The sequence below is a fragment of the Lampris incognitus genome, chromosome 12 (genome assembly GCF_029633865.1).
Source record: "Lampris incognitus isolate fLamInc1 chromosome 12, fLamInc1.hap2, whole genome shotgun sequence".
Classification (NCBI taxonomy): Eukaryota; Metazoa; Chordata; class Actinopteri; order Lampriformes; family Lampridae; genus Lampris; species Lampris incognitus.
Genome location: NC_079222.1, coordinates 35,571,937 through 35,592,626, shown reverse-complemented (window position 1 = coordinate 35,592,626; position 20,690 = coordinate 35,571,937). Strand labels below are relative to the sequence as shown.

The 20,690-nt window shown below is 49.3% G+C and overlaps 1 protein-coding gene across 1 annotated transcript in view; it reads right to left on the bottom strand.

Moving 5' to 3' along the window:
• Window positions 1-633: 633 nt before the first annotated feature.
• The window catches only part of dmgdh (dimethylglycine dehydrogenase), a 29,738-nt gene continuing 9,681 nt past the window's right edge, over window positions 634-20,690 (bottom strand). Inside the window, exons 6-16 of the mRNA XM_056290554.1 lie at window positions 17,391-17,639; window positions 15,292-15,490; window positions 14,952-15,121; window positions 13,179-13,332; window positions 10,632-10,797; window positions 9,895-10,025; window positions 5,089-5,306; window positions 3,649-3,806; window positions 3,453-3,512; window positions 1,517-1,651; window positions 634-1,374 (exon numbers count right to left, since the gene is read on the bottom strand). Coding sequence (XP_056146529.1) covers window positions 1,129-1,374; window positions 1,517-1,651; window positions 3,453-3,512; window positions 3,649-3,806; window positions 5,089-5,306; window positions 9,895-10,025; window positions 10,632-10,797; window positions 13,179-13,332; window positions 14,952-15,121; window positions 15,292-15,490; window positions 17,391-17,639 — 1,886 coding nt within the window. The 3' untranslated portion in view covers window positions 634-1,128. The remainder of the gene's footprint in view (window positions 1,375-1,516; window positions 1,652-3,452; window positions 3,513-3,648; window positions 3,807-5,088; window positions 5,307-9,894; window positions 10,026-10,631; window positions 10,798-13,178; window positions 13,333-14,951; window positions 15,122-15,291; window positions 15,491-17,390; window positions 17,640-20,690) is intronic.

Here is a 20,690-nt window from a genome sequence, read left to right as displayed (position 1 = left end):
TCTGGAGAGTACTGTTTAGATAAAGGTGCATTTGTCGAAAAAGAAACAATGTGAGCACAGTATAACAATAGTGATAAACAGAACATTAATATGATCATGGTTGGTCTTTGGACACTTATCATACATGAAAAGTCCTGGAATGAGGGAATATTGTCTTTTCCTGCATGTTTAAGTGGTACTTAATCACCGTGTGGCGTATGGTGTCCCTGTCAGAACAGATGGTACAGCAACCCGTCATTCACAGGCATCTACGGTGGCAAACAGGGTCAGATAAAACCGGTGCCGCATGCAAATATGGATCCTGCAGATCATCATTTCAAATTTACGATCTGTCTGCAGGTTACTGGTGCAAGTGATGACACATAAGCAGTGTTTTCCAGTCCTGGTACTGGACCACGCCCAACACCACTGGCTTTCCATTCTGCCAGGTAGTTCACCCCATCCACCTAAACAGCAGTGGTGGGCGTGCCCAAGGACCAGGACGGGAACCCTGGTATAAAAGATTGAATTCATTCCTACATCAAGTCCACCCTCTGGTTTTACACCCTCCATCGGTCCTCGACCTCGTCACCATCCGACTCTCCTTTAATCACACGCAACACCGAGACGCAGACAGAAACAGAGGGAGCAGTAAGAGCATGCCTTTAATTAGTCCAGGTTTTAAATGTACATTAATTTTCTTATAAATAAAGTTAAAAAAAAAATTGATTTACAAAAAAAAAAATGCTGTGCCCTTAGATATAAAAATCACAGCGTCATCATTAAACAATCTCCAAAAACTGTAAACCTTTCCTTGGAATTAAAAAAAAAAAAAAAGAGAAGCCAATTACTTTTTCATTAGAAAAACATCATATGGTAAGACACTGTGGTGAGAACATAATAATAAAAATAGTCACTTCTTCTCCTTGTTCTGAAAGACACACTCAGACAGCCTGACGTCATGACCCCACGAGCTGCTTTACTGACTTCCTTCCAATCAGCTGACCAAACTCTGTCCCCATGAAGAAGTCTGTGTTTCACACATCATATTTGGGACTTGAAAAGCATGATACATGGGAATATACATCAAGGGTTTTTGGAGGTTTCTGAAGAGATCACAGTATGGTAGCGGCGGACGTTGGCGCTTCATCACTTTGCAAAGGCCAGTCTGCATGGTAAACAGGTCCTCCTATACTTTGGCTTTCTTTTGCAGCGGGTCCTCGTGGGCTCCGTGAGGACTAGTGGCTCTTGGACCACCATGGCTGGGTACCTTCTCCCCAACACTTCCACCTCCACCTTCTGGCCCACAGAGCAAAGCTCCACAGGAAGGTAGGCAAACGCCAGGCTCTGCTGGCTGCTGTAGCTGTAGGCTCCAGATGTGGTGTTGCCTACCACCTGAGGAGGAACAGGAGGTTAACAGGCGAGTCGTGGGGAGCTGGGACATTTTCAAGAGGACTTAGCCGCCAGATATGACTTCAGCGCTTCCTTAAATAATGCATGTTATGCAAAATTAAATTCAAGTTCTGGTGTTGCCAACCTTGCCATTGTGCCATATTGTCTCATTGCCTTCAGGGTCGATATCATCTGTATCCATGGTGATGTAGGACAGCTTCCTCTTCAGGCCCTTGGCTTTAATCTGTTGCAGAGCTGCCTTGCCAATAAAGTCAGCAGGCTGGAAAAGCAGGGATGAAGTTAACGCTTCTTTACCCGAGGTAACGACTACGTGACTACAGAGGAGTTAGCTTGTTGCGGCGTAGAATCAGAAAGAATCAGAAACACTTCCCTCCAGCCCACAGCAGTGCAACACAAAGACAAAAGACACACATCCCAAACCTACAAGAACTACCAGAGCACATATATCCAAACTAGCACATATATCTAAACTAAACAAACAAAAAAATCACTGTCCAGGAGAACGAACGCCAGCCGGGATGACTGTTGGAACCGCAGGTCTGCATGGGCTAGCAGTTAGCTTAGTCTGCCCCACTGCCAGAGGTGTAAAAACCAGGTCCAGAAAGTAAATGTCCAAACCGTGTATTTGCCCCAACCATGTTACTAAACCAGCTGATTTCATTAACTAGTTTTCCCTACCTAGTTGAGGAGTGGTGTTGACTAGAATCTTCTGATGTAGTGCATGAGTAGTGCAAATACACGGTTTGGACTTTTACTTTCTGGACCTGGTTCTTACACCTCTGCCCACTTCCTTGTCCTGTCAGAACACCCTCGGTGTTTCCTCTTCGGGCGCAGCTCTGGGCAGGGTCGTGGTCCCTGGCCCACAGGACGCATCAGACCAAGATCCCTCAGCCGATCCAAAGCCAGCTCTCCCAGCCAGACACTCTTGAAGCACCTCCCCGCCCTCCACACGACGACACTGAAAACACAGTCAAGGCCAGGCGAGGCTGCCGCCAGTCCGCCCTCGGTGTTATCAGAACTGCCGGTCTGCATGGGCTAGCAGTTAGCTTAGCCTGCCCCGCTCCCGCGTCCTGTCAGACCGCCCTTGGTGTTTCCTCTTCGGGCGCAGCTCTGGGCAGGGCCGTGGTCCCTGGGCCCACAGGACGCATCAGACCAAGATCCTCAGCCAATCCAAAGCCAGCTCTCCCAGCCAGACACTCTTGAAGCACCTCCCCGCCCTCCACACGACGACACTGAAAACACAGTCAAGGCCAGGCGAGGCTGCCGCCAGTCCGCCCTCGGTGTTATCAGAACTGCCGGTCTGCATGGGCTAGCAGTTAGCTTAGCCTGCCCCGCTTCCGCGTCCTGTCAGACCACCCTCGGTGTTTCCTCTTCGGGCGCAGCTCTGGGCAGGGCCGTGGTCCCTGGGCCCACAGGACGCAGCAGACCAGGCTCTACCAGCAGATCCAGCGCCAGCTCTCCCGGCCATCAAACGAAGACCCAAACTTAGAAGCAGACGTGGACAAAGACACTGCATGGACGGTACTGGGTGAGCCGCCGCAAACGTGAAGTCGCGCCGCCATCTTCAAGTCAAGTCAGGTCAGTGTGATTTGTATAGCCCAGTGTCACAAACTTTCCTCAAGGCGCTTCACAGCAACGCAGCATCCTGTCCTTAGACCCACACCGGTACCGGGTGAGGCCGCTGCAAATGTCAATTTGCGCCGCCATCTTCCCGCACCGGAAGATCCGTCTCACCTACCAATCATTTTTATAATGTATTTATTGTGTGTTTTTGTGACAAAATGTGTGTTGTTTTCTTAGATTGTAGGTGTCATCCCAGCCTGATGAGTCTCGTGTCGAGCGTTGATACCTCAAGGCGCTTCACGGCAACACGACATCCTGTCCTTAGACCACACCGGTACTCGGGTGAGGCGCAGCAGTGGAAAAACCACAGTTTTACCATACATACAAAGCACACATAACCATACAGTTTAGAAATTGCGCTGAAAAAAAATGCACACAATGTAGAAATAATGTCACAAACAAACAAACAAATAAAGAAACAAATGAGAAAGGGATACCTTGTTCAGCTTGATGAAATAGTCCAAGCCAGCCTCCAGAGGATTGGTGTCACAGTTCATCTGTAATGACCAACAAGGACATCCGCTCAGCAACGACAAGAGAGCCTTTTCAAAGCTAGGTGGGGGGGGGGGGGTCGTAATTTCTTCATCATTTTGGGGGCTCAGATGAATCAAGAGCATGTACGTCTACACATACCTCGGCTCCCCACCCTCTGAAGCCCTTCTCCAGTCGAAGGGAGGCCATGGCATAGGTGCCAAAGTTGTCAATGCCCTCATCCTGTCCTGCCTCCATGATGGCTTGGTACACAGCTGCCATCTGCTTCTGTTCAATATACAGCTCCCAACCCAACTCACCTGGACACACACATACACACACACACACACACACACACACACACACACACACACACACACACACACACACACACACACACACACACACACACACACACACTTACTTAATGCTGTAATCCAAGAATCCTCTCCTAGTAGAAGCACAATATCACCGTTTAGATTATTTTCCAAAAACATATTTTTTTCTAACAGGGACAGTGTCATTGTTTGCATTACAACATACTTCCATCTGTGTGTGTGTGTGTGTGTGTGTGTGTGTGTGTGTGTGTGTGTGTGTGTGTGTGTCTGTGTGTGTGTGTGTGTGTGTGTGTGTGTGTGTGTGTGTGTGTGTGCGTGCGTGTGTCTGTGTGCGCAAGGGTGGCAACATCGTACTCTGTTTCAACTGCAATTGGTTGCCTGGATGTATAATAGAGATCCTAAAGTACCCTTAAATGTCTGCACACTACAAAATCTCATCTGTACACGATTTAATCCTATCTATAGGAGTTTTAATCCCATCTCTAGGAGTTTTAATCCCATCTCTAGGAGTTTTAATCCCATCTCTAGGAGTTTTAATCCTATCTCTAGGAGTTTTAATCCCATCTCTAGGAGTTTTAATCCTATCTCTAGGAGTTTTAATCCTATCTCTAGGAGTTTTAATCCCATCTCTAGGAGTTTTAATCCCATCTCTAGGAGTTTTAATCCTTTCTCTAGGAGTTTTAATCCCATCTCGAGGATCTTTAATCCTATCCCTAGGAGTTTTAATCCTATCCCTAGGAGTTTTAATCCTATCTCTAGGAGTTTTAATCCCATCTCTAGGAGTTTTAATCCTATCTCTAGGAGTTTTAATCCTATCTCTAGGAGTTTTAATCCCATCTCTAGGAGTTTTAATCCTATCTCTAGGAGTTTTAATCCTTTCTCTAGGAGTTTTAATCCCATCTCGAGGATCTTTAATCCTATCCCTAGGAGTTTTAATCCTATCCCTAGGAGTTTTAATCCTATCTCTAGGAGTTTTAATCCCATCTCTAGGAGTTTTAATCCTATCTCTAGGAGTTTTAATCCCATCTCTAGGAGTTTTAATCCCATCTCTAGGAGTTTTAATTCCAGTTGTAGGCGTTTTAATCTCATCTGTAGGTGTTTTAATCCCATTTGTAGGCGGATTAATGGCGCAACGTTTCCGCCTTGAAAAGGCTGTGTAGAAAACCCCACTGATGGCTGTATTCAAACTAAGTATGTCAAATGTGACGGTGTGCAAACACGCATTGGTGCAGATCACGAAGTGATTGTGCAGCTTGTACAGTACCGGTGTAGGAAATCCTGATGGCTCTGACTGGAATGCCAGCTAGCGTGATGGACTTGCAGTGCAGGAACTTGAATCCAGCATCGCTCATATCCTCATCTGTCAGCTTCTGAAGAACCTTGCGAGAGTTTGGTCCAGCGACACCAAGCACCCCTATATCCTCCGTCACATTGCTGATGTCCACGTCATACCCACCATCCAGTGCTTCCCTCTCTATCCACCTGAATTCAATATGACATCAATAAAGGAATTATGCATACACAAGCATTATTAGAAGTTTGCATGCAGGGGCATCCGGGTGGGGTAGCGGTCCATTTCGTTGCCTACCAACACGGGGATCGCCGGTTCGAATCCCCGTGTTACCTCCGGCTTGGTTGGGCATCCCTACAGACGCAACGGGCCGTGTCTGCGGGTGGGAAGCCCGATGTGGGTATGTGTCCTGGTCGCTGCACTAGCGCCTCCTCTGGTCGGTCGGGGCACCTGTTCAGGGGGGAGGGGGAACTTGGGGGAATAGCGTGATCCTCCCACGTGCTACGTCCCCCTGGTGAAACTCCTCACTGTCAGGTGAAAAGAAGCGGCTGGCGACTCCACGTGTATCGGAGGAGGCACGTGGTAGTCTGCAGCCCTCCCCGGCTCGGCAGAAGGGGTGGAGCAGCGACCGGGACGGCTCGGAAGAGTGGGGTAATTGGCAAAGTTCAATTGGGGAGAAAAAGGGGGGCATTTTTTTTGCGTACAAACTGCAAAGGGACTAATTGGCATCGTTATAGAATGGTTGTATATTGTATATTTGATGCATTAAAATGTATTCACACTAAAATGTATTATATACATACTATCTTATAGGTGCAAATATCGGTTATTCCACATATTGTAAGGCAGTGTTACAACTTGCTATATTCCTCAAATTTCCACACTGAACACCAGCCAAACTGCTGAACTACAGTGCAGGCCGAACTGTGCAGCTGAGATGCAGGCTGTGCTCCACACCACCAGGGGTCACCACAGAGCTTCAGAATGGTGCTTTGTGTGTGATGCGATGGATGTTTGGATACAGTTAGGGAATAAGAAATGAATGTTCTCCTCTGCTGCTCCCTGATTGGAGCGTGTAGGGGCGGTGTATTGACAGCTGCTTTTAGGTGTTAGGTTGCTGAGCTTTAAACTCTCTGCACTTCCTTGTGGGCTATCTCGTGTGTGCTGTGGTATATGGCACAGTTTGGGATTCAGTGGTTAGCTTTTCTTCGGTTTAAGGGTTTCGGTCTATACGCCTGAATATCTGTAAGACGTCTTGTGCACAGGGACGCTGTACGTTCGACTGGTGTGGGGTGTGTGGGTGTGTGGACTGGTCTGGGGTGTGTGGGTGTGTGGACTGGTCTGGGGTGTGTGGGTGTATGGACTGGTCTGGGGTGTGTGGGTGTATGGACTGGTCTGGGGTGTGTGGGTGTGTGGACTGGTCTGGGGTGTGTGGGTGTGTGGACTGGTCTGGGGTGTGTGGGTGTATGGACTGGTCTGGGGTGTGTGGGTGTGTGGACTGGTCTGGGGTGTGTGGGTGTGTGGACTGGTCTGGGGTGTGTATGGACTGGTCTGGGGTGTGTGGGTGTATGGACTGGTCTGGGGTGTGTGGGTATATGGACTGGTCTGGGGTGTGTGGGTGTATGGACTGGTCTGGGGTGTGTGGGTATATGGACTGGTCTGGGGTGTGTATGGACTGGTCTGGGGTGTGTGGGTATATGGACTGGTCTGGGGTGTGTATGGACTGGTCTGGGGTGTGTGGGTATATGGACTGGTCTGGGGTGTGTATGGACTGGTCTGGGGTGTGTGGGTGTGTGGACTGGTCTGGGGTGTGTATGGCCTGGTCTGGCGTGTGTGGGTGTATGGACTGGTCTGGGGTGTGTGGGTGTATGGACTGGTCTGGGGTGTGTGGGTATATGGACTGGTCTGGGGTGTGTATGGACTGGTCTGGGGTGTGTGGGTATATGGACTGGTCTGGGGTGTGTGGGTATATGGACTGGTCTGGCGTGTGTATGGACTGGTCTGGGGTGTGTGGGTATATGGACTGGTCTGGGGTGTGTGGGTGTATGGACTGGTCTGGGGTGTGTGGGTGTATGGACTGGTCTGGGGTGTGTGGGTATATGGACTGGTCTGGGGTGTGTGGGTGTATGGACTGGACTGGTCTGGGGTGTGTATGGACTGGTCTGGGGTGTGTGGGTGTATGGACTGGTCTGGGGTGTGTGGGTGTATGGACTGGTCTGGGGTGTGTGGGTGTATGGACTGGTCTGGGGTGTGTGGGTATATGGACTGGACTGGTCTGGGGTGTGTATGGACTGGTCTGGGGTGTGTGGGTGTATGGACTGGTCTGGGGTGTGTGGGTGTATGGACTGGTCTGGGGTGTGTGGGTGTATGGACTGGTCTGGGGTGTGTGGGTGTATGGACTGGTCTGGGGTGTGTGGGTATATGGACTGGTCTGGGGTGTGTGGGTGTATGGACTGGTCTGGGGTGTGTGGGTATATGGACTGGTCTGGGGTGTGTGGGTATATGGACTGGTCTGGGGTGTGTGGGTATATGGACTGGTCTGGGGTGTGTGGGTATATGGACTGGTCTGGGGTGTGTGGGTATATGGACTGGACTGGTCTGGGGTGTGTGGGTGTGTGGACTGGTCTGGGGTATGTGGGTGTATGGACTGGTCTGGGGTATGTGGGTGTGTGGACTGGTCTGGGGTGTGTGGGTGTATGGACTGGTCTGGGGTGTGTGGGTATATGGACTGGTCTGGGGTGTGTGGGTATATGGACTGGTCTGGGGTGTGTGGGTGTATGGACTGGTCTGGGGTATGTGGGTGTGTGGACTGGTCTGGGGTGTGTGGGTGTATGGACTGGTCTGGGGTGTGTATGGACTGGTCTGGGGTGTGTGGGTGTATGGACTGGTCTGGGGTGTGTGGGTATATGGACTGGTCTGGGGTGTGTGGGTATATGGACTGGTCTGGGGTGTGTGGGTATATGGACTGGTCTGGGGTGTGTGGGTATATGGACTGGTCTGGGATGTGTGGGTATATGGACTGGACTGGTCTGGGGTGTGTGGGTGTGTGGACTGGTCTGGGGTATGTGGGTGTATGGACTGGTCTGGGGTGTGTGGGTATATGGACTGGTCTGGGGTGTGTGGGTGTGTGGACTGGTCTGGGGTGTGTGGGTGTATGGACTGGTCTGGGGTATGTGGGTGTGTGGACTGGTCTGGGGTGTGTGGGTGTATGGACTGGTCTGGGGTGTGTGGGTATATGGACTGGTCTGGGGTGTGTGGGTATATGGACTGGTCTGGGGTGTGTGGGTGTATGGACTGGTCTGGGGTGTGTGGGTGTATGGACTGGTCTGGGGTGTGTGGGTATATGGACTGGTCTGGGGTGTGTGGGTATATGGACTGGTCTGGGGTGTATATGGACTGGTCTGGGGTGTGTATGGACTGGTCTGGGGTGTGTGGGTATATGGACTGGTCTGGGGTGTATATGGACTGGTCTGGGGTGTGTGGGTGTATGGACTGGTCTGGGGTGTGTGGGTGTATGGACTGGTCTGGGGTGTGTGGGTATATGGACTGGTCTGGGGTATGTGGGTATATGGACTGGTCTGGGGTGTGTGGGTGTATGGACTGGTCTGGGGTATGTGGGTGTGTGGACTGGTCTGGGGTGTGTGGGTGTATGGACTGGTCTGGGGTGTGTGGGTATATGGACTGGTCTGGGGTGTGTGGGTATATGGACTGGTCTGGGGTGTGTGGGTATATGGACTGGTCTGGGGTGTGTGGGTATATGGACTGGTCTGGGGTGTGTGGGTGTATGGACTGGTCTGGGGTGTGTATGGACTGGTCTGGGGTGTGTGGGTGTATGGACTGGTCTGGGGTGTGTATGGACTGGTCTGGGGTGTGTGGGTGTATGGACTGGTCTGGGGTGTGTATGGACTGGTCTGGGGTGTGTGGGTGTATGGACTGGTCTGGGGTGTGTGGGTGTATGGACTGGTCTGGGGTGTGTATGGACTGGTCTGGGGTGTGTGGGTGTATGGACTGGTCTGGGGTGTGTATGGACTGGTCTGGGGTGTGTGGGTGTATGGACTGGTCTGGGGTGTGTGGGTGTATGGACTGGTCTGGGGTGTGTGGGTATATGGACTGGTCTGGGGTGTGTGGGTGTATGGACTGGTCTGGGGTGTGTGGGTATATGGACTGGTCTGGGGTGTGTGGGTATATGGACTGGTCTGGGGTGTGTGGGTGTATGGACTGGTCTGGGGTGTGTATGGACTGGTCTGGGGTGTGTGGGTATATGGACTGGTCTGGGGTGTGTGGGTATATGGACTGGTCTGGGGTGTGTGGGTGTATGGACTGGTCTGGGGTGTGTATGGACTGGTCTGGGGTGTGTGGGTATATGGACTGGTCTGGGGTGTGTGGGTGTATGGACTGGTCTGGGGTGTGTGGGTGTATGGACTGGTCTGGGGTGTGTATGGACTGGTCTGGGGTGTGTGGGTATATGGACTGGTCTGGGGTGTGTGGGTATATGGACTGGTCTGGGGTGTGTGGGTGTATGGACTGGTCTGGGGTGTGTGGGTATATGGACTGGTCTGGGGTGTGTGGGTGTATGGACTGGTCTGGGGTGTGTGGGTATATGGACTGGTCTGGGGTGTGTGGGTATATGGACTGGTCTGGGGTGTGTGGGTGTATGGACTGGACTGGTCTGGGGTGTGTGGGTATATGGACTGGTCTGGGGTGTGTGGGTATATGGACTGGTCTGGGGTGTGTGGGTGTGCACATATGAGCACTTGCACACGGTCCCATGCATCTCACCTGAGGTCATGCAGCTCTGACCCTGAGCCTGTGATGAGCAGGAATTCACCTGGTGCAAGCTGGGTAATGGTGACCTCAGCATAGACTTTGCCAGTGGGGGTCAACATGTGGCTAATATTAGTTAGGCCCACCTGAAAATAAAGACGGCAGAGGCAGTATCCAAAGATTTAGGGACACAATGTGAAAATGGCATTTTCACAAATTTCCGTATTTAACAAGCCATCAAATCAGAGTAAAATAACTTTATTGCCTGAAACACTATAAAGCGATGAAATTCACTGAAAAATGTATAAAATGTAAAAATGTATAGTTATAATGTATTATAATAAATTAATAATAATAATAATAATAAATTTATTAATACATTTGTGACCTAACATATTGAGACAGCAACATAAATCAAGTTGAGGGATTTTTCATTATTGGGCGTGGTATCGAAGTGGTTAGGCAACACGACTACTTACTTATATATTTGCTGGGTTTGTATACTCTGCACACCGTACAGAAGACATGCACTAACTGCCATTTTCTATTTGCACAGCTTATGTAATATACGCATGCACATTTATTCGTCTATCAGAAATAGAAAGTGCTTCTAAAACTTTCAAGTGTGTGCAACTGCTCAGTGCTGGCTCAACTTTACCACCTGCAGAATGTGAGTTAGATACCTTGCATGCGTTGCCATGTTACTGAGATGTGTAGGAGCGGGAGTGTGGACCTGAATGAATGTTTTATACCTTAGGCATGGTGTTGGCAAACAGCCGGTCCAGCAACTTGTGCGAGTCCTTCCCCTTCACTACGAATTTGCCAAAAGGTGTCAAGTCAATAACGCCCACCTTCTGCATAACCAGTTCGCACTCCCTGCCAACTGGTCCAAACCAGTTGGTACGGCGGAAACTGGGCCTGGGGAAGAGCACAAGGACCATGATAGCTTCCCATAAGGATCTATCCCATTAGACGATCTATCCCATCAGACCCATTAATGGAGCTATCCCATTAGACCCATTAGTATATCTATCCCGTTAGACCCATTAATGGAGCTATCCCACTAGATCCATTAATGGGTCTATCCTGTTAGACCCATTGATGGAGCTATCCCACTAGATCCATTAATGGGTCTATCCCGTTAGACCCATTGATGGAGCTATCCCACTAGATCCATTAATGGGTCTATCCTGTTAGACCCATTGATGGAGCTATCCCACTAGCTCCATTAGTGGATCTATCCTGTTAGACCCATTGATGGAGCTATCCCACTAGATCCATTAATGGGTCTATCCTGTTAGACCCATTGATGGAGCTATCCCACTAGATCCATTAATGGGTCTATCCCGTTAGACCCATTGATGGAGCTATCCCACTAGATCCATTAATGGGTCTATCCCGTTAGACCCATTGATGGAGCTATCCCACTAGATCCATTAATGGGTCTATCCCGTTAGACCCATTGATGGAGCTATCCCACTAGATCCATTAATGGGTCTATCCCGTTAGACCCATTGATGGAGCTATCCCACTAGATCCATTAATGGGTCTATCCCGTTAGACCCATTGATGGAGCTATCCCACTAGATCCATTAATGGGTCTATCCCGTTAGACCCATTGATGGAGCTATCCCACTAGATCCATTAATGGGTCCATCCCGTTAGACCCATTGATGGAGCTATCCCACTAGATCCATTAATGGGTCCATCCCGTTAGACCCATTGATGGAGCTATCCCACTAGATCCATTAATGGGTCCATCCCGTTAGACCCATTGATGGAGCTATCCCACTAGATCCATTAATGGGTCTATCCCGTTAGACCCATTGATGGAGCTATCCCACTAGATCCATTAATGAATGGGTCTATCCCATTAGACCCATTGATGGAGCTATCCCACTCGCTCCATTAGTGGATCTATCCCACTACCCCCATTAATGGATCTGTCCCATTGGATCCACTAATTGATCTATCCCAGTAGATCCATTAATGGATCTATTCCATTAGATCCATTAATGGATCTATCCCATTATATCCGTTAATGGTTTCGATGTTAAGGCACAACAGATTGAAAAGCATGTCTAAAAGGTGGCGATGCAAGTGAACAACTGGTACTGGCAGCAAGACTTCAGGCCGTCTAGACTACAAGGAGACAAGCAGGAATGTGATTAAATACAGGCTGGTAATAAATCAGTTACATAATGAGAACATAGTGGGCCCACTTGTTTATTGCTATCATGAGGAGATGCTGTGTTAAAGACGAGGGACAAAAGGCGAAAACATCTGCAGCCACAAATATGAGGCCAACTCGATTATATGTTCAAGTTTGGCAAGAGCCCAAACCTGGCCAGTCAACTGAAGAAATAAACTCTCATCATTTCAAATAAGCATACCATGCACATTTCTGGCATTAACCTTCTGCACAGTACTAAGCAGTATGCACTGCATTTATCTGCATTGCATGGTTGATATGAAGAGCTATGCTGTTGTTGTGGAAAAGCATCTAAACGGTGTCATTGTTCTGCAGCTGGGAGGGAAGTCTTCAGTTAAATGCAGTGAGTTCATCTCAGCACAACATGACAGACTCATATATGTGTGTGTATGAAGAAACGAGAGAGGGAACGGAGAGAATTTGCTTTCACGTTTAGGAGGTACAGTTTTGACCTCAGTCCTGTGAATTGCTATCAAGCTCAGCCAAACCATCATAGCTGACTGACTTTATTGCAGTGGTCTGGCACAGTGGTCCGGCATCTCGACCATGTGATTACATATTCACCACATATTGTGACAGTGTGTTGTAGGATGGTAAATAATTGTGGTGTGTATCTTGGGTAGGAATGTGTGATGCTTACTTTACATGCATACAGAAGAACTTATCAACTGAGAAGACAAGCACAAAAAAATGGGGGTTTATTAGTGTAACGATCGCGGATGTGTAGACTCGCTAGCCCGTTGGCTAACGGGTCGGACCCTTTAGTCGACTGGTTAGCGCAGTCCCTGGTTCGCTCACACCATGGGCGACTGTGCTAACTAGTCGACTAAAGGGTCCGACCCGTTAGCCAATGGGCTAGCGAGCCTACACATCCGTGGTCGTTACACTATGGGGTCCGACCCATTAGCCAAGGGCTAGCTAGTGAGTCTGCACATCCATGATTGCTACATTAGCAAGGCACAAATTAGGGAACAGTTAGGGAATGCTATGTGAAGCTGTGGGTTCTTGCTGAACAAGGGAAATACCAGTGAACTTGACAGGCAATGAAATGATCAACAAAACTGCTGTATTGACTGGGATTACTTACTTGTATCCAGTGTCGTCCCCAGGCTTGTAGAACCAATGGGGCTGTTCCCAACCAGCATGGAAACCCATGGAGGCCTTGTCTTTTAGAAGATTATACACGCCACCTGTTCTGCAGGTTGGACGCCCTACAAAGCGCTCCTCCTTAGGGTAACCCACTAGAGTTGCAGAGCAAGGATAGATAATGAGTTTAAGAAATGGGAGCGGTGGTGTAATCATGGCTGCATCGTCATGGACTTGGTTTGCTTGAGAGACACGTCAATCAGTGCCATCCTTATCTGCTACTGTATACTTATATGCAGGCATGTACACATTTATTCATACATGTAGCCTTTACCCTTACTCCCATCAGTTCATCCACCCTCTTTGTACTTGCAGAATATATACATTTGTGTTTTTGTGAACAGTACATGTAAATGAGCCAAAACATTATGACCATTCACAGGTGAACCGAATAACGTTGATCATCCCCAAACAAGGGAACATGTCAAAGTCTGGGTAGATTAGATGGTGAGCAAACAATCAGTTCTCCTCATCAACATGCTGGATGCAGGAGAAATGGGCAGGAGTAAAGATCTGAGCGACCAAACTGTTACGGCCAGACGACTGGGTCGGAGCATCTCTGAAACAGCAAGGCTTGTGAGGTGCTCCTGGTCAGCAGTGGTGACTACCTCCCGACAGTGGTCCAAGGAGGGACAAAGCACAAACCGCAGACAGGGTGCTAGCGCCCGAGTCTCATCAATGCGCGAGGGCAACGAAGGCTATGCCGTCTGATCTGAACAGACAGAAGGTCTACTGTGGCACAAGTCACAGAACATTTTAATGGCTGTGAGAGGAATGTGTCACAACACAGTAAATCGCACCCTGCCGCGTATGGAGCTCTGCAGCCGCAGACTGGTCAGAGTGCCGATGATGACCCCTGTCCACCGTCGACAGCGCCTAACATGGGCACGTGAGTGTCGGAACTGGGCCTTGGAGCAGTGGAAGAAGGTCACCTGTTCCAACGAGTCCCGTTTTGGATTAGATCATGTGGATGGTGGTGTACGTGTGTGCCGTTTACGTGGGGGAAGTGATGGCACCAGGATGCACTGTGGGAAGGCAGCAAGCTGGTGGAGGGAGTTTGCTGCTCTGGGCAATGCTCTGCCGGGAAACCCTGGGTCTAGCCATTTGTGTGGATGCCAGTTTGACACGTGCCGCCTACCTAAACATCGTTGCAGACCAGAGACAGCCCTTCATGGCAGTGGTATTCCCTGATGGCAGTGGCCTCGTTCAGCAGGAAAATACACCCTGCCACACTGTTCAGCAATAGTTTGAGGAACATGATGATGTGTTCAAGGTGTTGCCCTGGCCTACAAATCCTCCAGATCTCAATCCCATTGAGTATCTCTGGGATGTACTGAACCAACAAGTCCGAGCCGTGGTGGCTCCACCTCACAACTAAGGGGACTTGAAGGATCTGCTGTGAATGTTCTGGCGCCAGATACCACAGGACACCCTCAGGGGTCTTGTAGAGTCCGTGCCTCAGCAGGTCGGCGCTGTTTGGCGGCACACGGAGGACCAACAGCATATTAGGCAGGTGGTCATAATGTTTTGGCTCATCAGAGGATCATTCTTATTGAATGTATATTTTCATGGATTTTTCACTTTTTCTCATGTAAAGTGCATATGCACTGCAATGGATGTCAATTTGAGATTGTGCCAAATATTGTCTGTAAAGTCGGGCTGATTGATGCGTCAATTGATTGATTGATTGATTGATTGATTGATTGATACTTACCCACATTGTTGTAGCCATAGGATTCCCTGGCTTTGGCACACAGGTAAGGTACATCCGTCCATTTTCCATAGCGGTTGGGGTCACATTCAATCAGGTCATATGGAGGTTCCCCATTCCTAATCCAGTCACTCAAGAATTTACCAATTCCACCAGCGTGGATTATCCCGTACCTGGACACAAGAGGTCGAAGATTAAGCACTTGATTCAGCCATTTGACCTCAAATTCAGCGAAGGTTTCACTCATTATTGAACCATTGATGGGCAAACCCAATTTCCCCTCAGGGATGAATAAAGTATTCTGATTCTGATTCTGATTCACTATTTTCCTTGTCACACATACCCAAATCCAATGGCTGTCCAGTAGTTGCGTGCTCCCTGGTGTGGCCCGACCATTGGCAGCAGATCAGGAGTATATGTGATTGGTCCAGACACGATATTGATGATGTCAGCATTCTTAAGCACAGGGACCATCTCCATGGCCATCTCAACATGATCCATAATCCTATCCAGGTCAGACTCAAACAGCTCCTTGCCGAAACCTGGACCACACAATATACAGAATCAGAAAGACAGGCAGCAAATGTGAAATGGCTGAATATTTTAAAAGTTTTAAAGGTATAAAAAACTGAAAAAATGTGCCATAATGTGCTAAATACATAACTAGTTTGATTGTTGAATGGTTTCTGTAGTTTAACGTATGAAAACGTGGAAGTGGTGCCACTAATAAAGAACTGCAAAGCAATAGTTCACACTAATTAGGCTGGCAGTTGAGTTTCAAATTGAGATGTGACGTCACAATAGGACTGAACACTCTAACAGGCAAAGTGTATGGCAGAATTGCTCAACTTTAGAGCTGAATTGTTCAAAAACTATAAGATATTTTTAAACTCTGAATAGGATTCTGAAAGAGCTGAATGTCCTGAACTGTTTAAGCTTTAAATGGGGTTTCTAGCTCCAAAAATGAAGGAGGAGATACAGGTCAAAGGTGATGAGGGTTTCAACCTTTCCCCATAGACTTCCATTGTTTTGAAAAAAGAGAAAAAGCTTAATATATCTAAAAGTATAAAAGATTTCAAAAACAACGAAATGTGAGCCTTAATTGGCTTAAAGAGATGAACATTTTGATACCTGAATGGTTTCAGTGGCTAAAAGTATGAAGGAGTAAAAGAGGTGGAAACGTTGCAAAAGTCCCCCGTTGACTCCCATTCAAAAAATGGCTGAAAAAAGTTGAATATTTCAAAAAGTTCAAAAGGTATGAAAAATCCGAAAGGGGATCAATAACGTCCTTGATGAGTTGAACATTTTCATAGTTGAATGGTTTCAGTAGCTAAAACTACGAAGGAGCTACAAAGTGTCAAAAAATGGGGGGAAGAAAAAGAAATAGATAAAGAGCGGCAAAGCAATAGTGTGAATGCTGGGCATTCACACTAAAAAAAAACCTTTCACACAAAAATTCTATAATTTTTCTTGGTTTCACCTCTGGGATTTTTGGTAAATCCCCCTTTAAGGGATTTAAGGCTTTAACAAAGCCTTGTTTGAATCAATTTTGTGGGAACCCCCCCTCAAGATATTACCCATCAGATCCAGGGAATCCAGTTATATGTTACCCTGTGATCCCTCCCAGCATATTCTTGTTTATATGTGAACAAGTGGGTGTACTAAATTATCCCCATGTTTTGCTATATTACATATATTGCCACTATTTGTGCAACATGCATTTTTGTTTTTTGTCGTAGTTGTTCCACCAGCTGCACACTCAAGCTGCAATGCAGCACAACAGGGAGGAGTGTTTGGCCGTGAGAAGGCAACATCATCCTCTTGGCCTTCACTGAAATAGCGTGGATCTGCAAATGCATGAAATCAGAATTTTCTTTTGCCTCCTTTTTCCCCCCCAATTGTTCCCGGCCAATTACCCCACTCTTCCGAGCCGGCCCAGTCGCTGCTCCACCCCCTCTGCCAGTCCGGCGGAGGGCTGCAGACTACCACGTGCCTCCTCCCATACATGTGGAGTCGCCAGCCGCTTCTTTTCACCCGACAGTGAGGAGTCTCACTGAACAGGCGCCCCGGCCGACCAGAGGAGGCGCTAGTGCAGCGACCAGGACACATACCCACATCCGGCTTCCCACCCGCAGACACGGCCAATTGTGTCTGTAGGGACGCCCGACCAAGCTGGAGGTAACACGGGGATTCGAACCGGCGATCCCCGTGTTGGTAGTCAACGGAATAGACCGCTATGCTACCCGGACGCCCTTGTTTTCTCAAAAATCCATAAACAAGTAAAAGCTGAAATGCGAACACTCTTAACCTTTGTGTCTTCCATCATTGAGGTGTTCGTGTCGCCTGAGGTCAGTCTAGCTGAGTGCGAGAGCGTAAGCCCATACGCAAACGTGCGCAAGCTCCAAGACAAAACCGTGTTGTGCGGCGGATGGACTGACTCACCTGGAGGAACTCCATCTCTGACCCAGGAGTCCTGCAGCACCATCTTCTCCATCTTTTCATAGGGTCCGAACAGCAGGCCGTCTCTTTCCTGACGGAGATAGTAGGACCCTTCCAGGTCCCTGATCACAGGCAACTCCGTCTTCAGAGCCTTCACCTCTGGCACTGTGGCTGTCACGACATACTGGTGATGCACGGGAATGGTCGGGTGTTCAAATCCAATCATCTGGCCCACCTCCCTCGCCCAGAAACCTGTTAGAAGAAAGAAAGCCACTTTATTTATTTGTCATTGTACAGTTGTTTGGTTCCCAATGAAATTCATCCTCTGCACGTAACCCATCCTATCGTATAGGAGCAGTGGGCAGCTGCAGCGCCCGGGGACCAACTCCAGTTCTTCCTTCCATCGCCTTGCTCAGGGGCACAGGCAGGAGTATGAACCCTAACATGCATGTCTTTTTGATGGAGGGAGGAAACCGGAGCACCCGGAGGAAACCCACGCAGACACGGGGAGAACATGCAAACTCCACGAAGAAAGGGCCTGGGACGGCCTGGGGTTCGAACCCAGGGCCCTCTTCCTGTGAGGCAACAGTGCTAACCACTGGGCCACCGTGCAGTCGACCAAATTGTCCAACTAAATGTATCAGATCAATTAACTAACTTTACTAATTTCACAAATTGTGACCCGATGATGCAAGACAACAAAACCCCACATCAGCTCTTAGTGCAAGAAGCATTTATCCCTCGCTGTGTAGTTTTATTAAAACAACTGAACGGATAGTCCTGCGAGGCCGCCGGTCTGGCGGTGGCCTCGCCTGGCCTTGACTGTGTTTTTAGTGTCGTCGTGTGGAGTGCGGGGAGGTGTGTCAAAGGTGTCTGGCTGGGAGAGCTGGCGTCGGATCAGTTGATCCCTGGTTTGCTCTGTCTGGTGGGCCCAGGGGGCCACGGCCCTGCCTGCAGCTGCGCCCGAGGAGGAAACACCAAGGGCGGCTAAGCAGGAAGGACGCTCAGCCTTCACACCCAGCTGAGAGAGATGCGACGCTCTGAGAAGATACTCGATGTCAGCATGGCCATCGGTGGATCATTTGCACTGTCCTACGTTTGCTGAGCTGTGTGCCTCGTGCAGAGAACAACAGTTGTCGTGTGCCCTCCGTAGGGGTTGTGTTGCTGCAGCGCGGCTTGAGCCGGCTCACGCGGGCCGCGCGGCTGCTAGCAAGAGGTCCCGCGGCGCACACGCGCTGCTCAGGTGGGCGGTGGTGTGGCCCGGGCTGGTATGCCAGCCCAGCCAAGCGGGCTGCCTGGCCAGATGGAGGGAAGCCAGAGCAGCCAGCCGCCAGCCCAGACTCCGGGAACAAATGTGCTGCAGTAACAGTCGTTGACATCCAGTGCCAACATCTGTTGTGCTGCAAGTGAGTTTCTCATATAATAAAGGTCATTATACTAAATTTAAAAAAAAGGGAGGGGGTGGGCGGGTAGCGTAGTGGTCTATTCCGTTGCCTGCCAACATGGGAATCGCCGGTTCAAATCCCCGTGTTACCTCCAGCTTAGTCGAGCGTCCCTACAAACACAATTGGCCGTGTCTGCGGGTGGGAAGTCGGATGTAGGGGGGTATGGTGTCCTGGTCGCTGCACTAGCGCCTCCTCTGCTCGGTCGGGGCGCCTGTTCGGCGGGGGGAATAGCGTGATCCTCCCACGCGCTACGTCCCCCTGGTGAAACTCCTCACTGTCAGGTGAAAAGAAGCAGCTGGCGACTCCACATGTATCGGAGGAGGCACGTGGTAGTCTGCAGCCCTCCGCCGGATCGGCAGAGGGGGTGGAGCAGCGACCGGGACGGCCCGGGAGAGTGGGGTAACTGGCCAAGTACAACTGGGGAGAAAAGGGGGGAAATCCAAAAAAAAAGAAAGAAGGATTAAAGCTGTAGTTGGTAACTTTGGAGAAAAGCCCAAGAGAGGGAGATTTCGAGAGATTTTGAACACCAACACCCCCTCCCCTCCTGCTCCTTCTCCAGCCCCTCCCTTCCTCAGGTAGCCCCTCCCCCAAACAAAACTCGGGCTCCTTCATGTGAGTTCACTTTTACCGGCGCTGGTAACAGAGAAATGACAACCTAACGGCTACAGGAACCAGAAAGGAGCGCCAGTATTTTATTTTGTTGTTGCTTGAATACGCAGTTGTTGGCAACGGAGGAACTGGAAATTTGCTAGGAGTCGATTCCAGCGCTGCCCGAGCTTCGCTGTCCGCCGCAGTTGTGGATTTCTCGTGAACGCTCAGGAAAGTCAAGACAGCAACGTGATTGACAAGAAGTAGGGACAGCCCCTCAGCCTATCAGGGTGGAGAGGCCAGAGAGAGGCCCTGATTGGTCAAAGCTTACGGGAGCGGTGGCGTTGTCAGATTCCTGAATACAGAGGGGTAAGGCTGAGATCCCGATTTATTCTCAGACCACTTATATCACTGGTAGCTGAAAGGGTATTATGGCATTTTTACCAAATAAAACCCAGAAAAAGTTGCCAACTGTAGCTTTAACTTCAAATTCAGCATAAATATCAAAAACAACAGAGGAGAGGGCATGGTGGCGTACACAGCGGCAGCCTGCGTTGAGTTTAAACCGGATTATTCTGTCTCAGGTGTGTTCAGTCTGCACATGAGCAGCCACATGCAATAGGCACACTTGTGTAATGTAGGTCAGCGTCCACATGTCCTGTCCCCAGTTATGGACCCAGGCCGTTTCGACAGGGCTTGGAGTGTACAAGCGTGTTTGCTGAAGCTCCGCACACAAGGCCAGTTCACGTTGTCCCAGAAACAGTGCCGCCAATTAACGGACGAAACCAGCCTCGGGAAAGGAACCATTGGAACAAGGAACCATTGAAACAAGTTCTCCCCATCCCCAAAAATGAGCGAAAAGTCAAGCTGGGTTTTTTTTTGGGGTTGTTTTGAAGATCAAACGTTGGAGGTATTTCTGACTTTTTGATGACGCACGTTACGTTTCATTTTATGACCCCGAGATCAGAAGAGTCAACCGAATTCAGTGTCCCTCCAAAAGAAATGCAGGGCCTGATTAGTCCTCTCTTCATGTTGGGCGGTGAAGACAGCAAAAACTACCCCTAACTAGCTCTGCTGTCTAACGAACCCCCCCCCTCCCCATTCATTAACGGGTCATGAGGCCAACATTGTGAAATCGAGCCATCGGGGTGAAATTCCTGGAGACGTGACCTTTCTCCTACTAGATGCTCCCGCTGGTCAGATGGACGTGCTCCTTTATGTGGAGGGTGGGGAAGTTGCCTCTATTTTAGACCGAATCTCGGTCTGAATC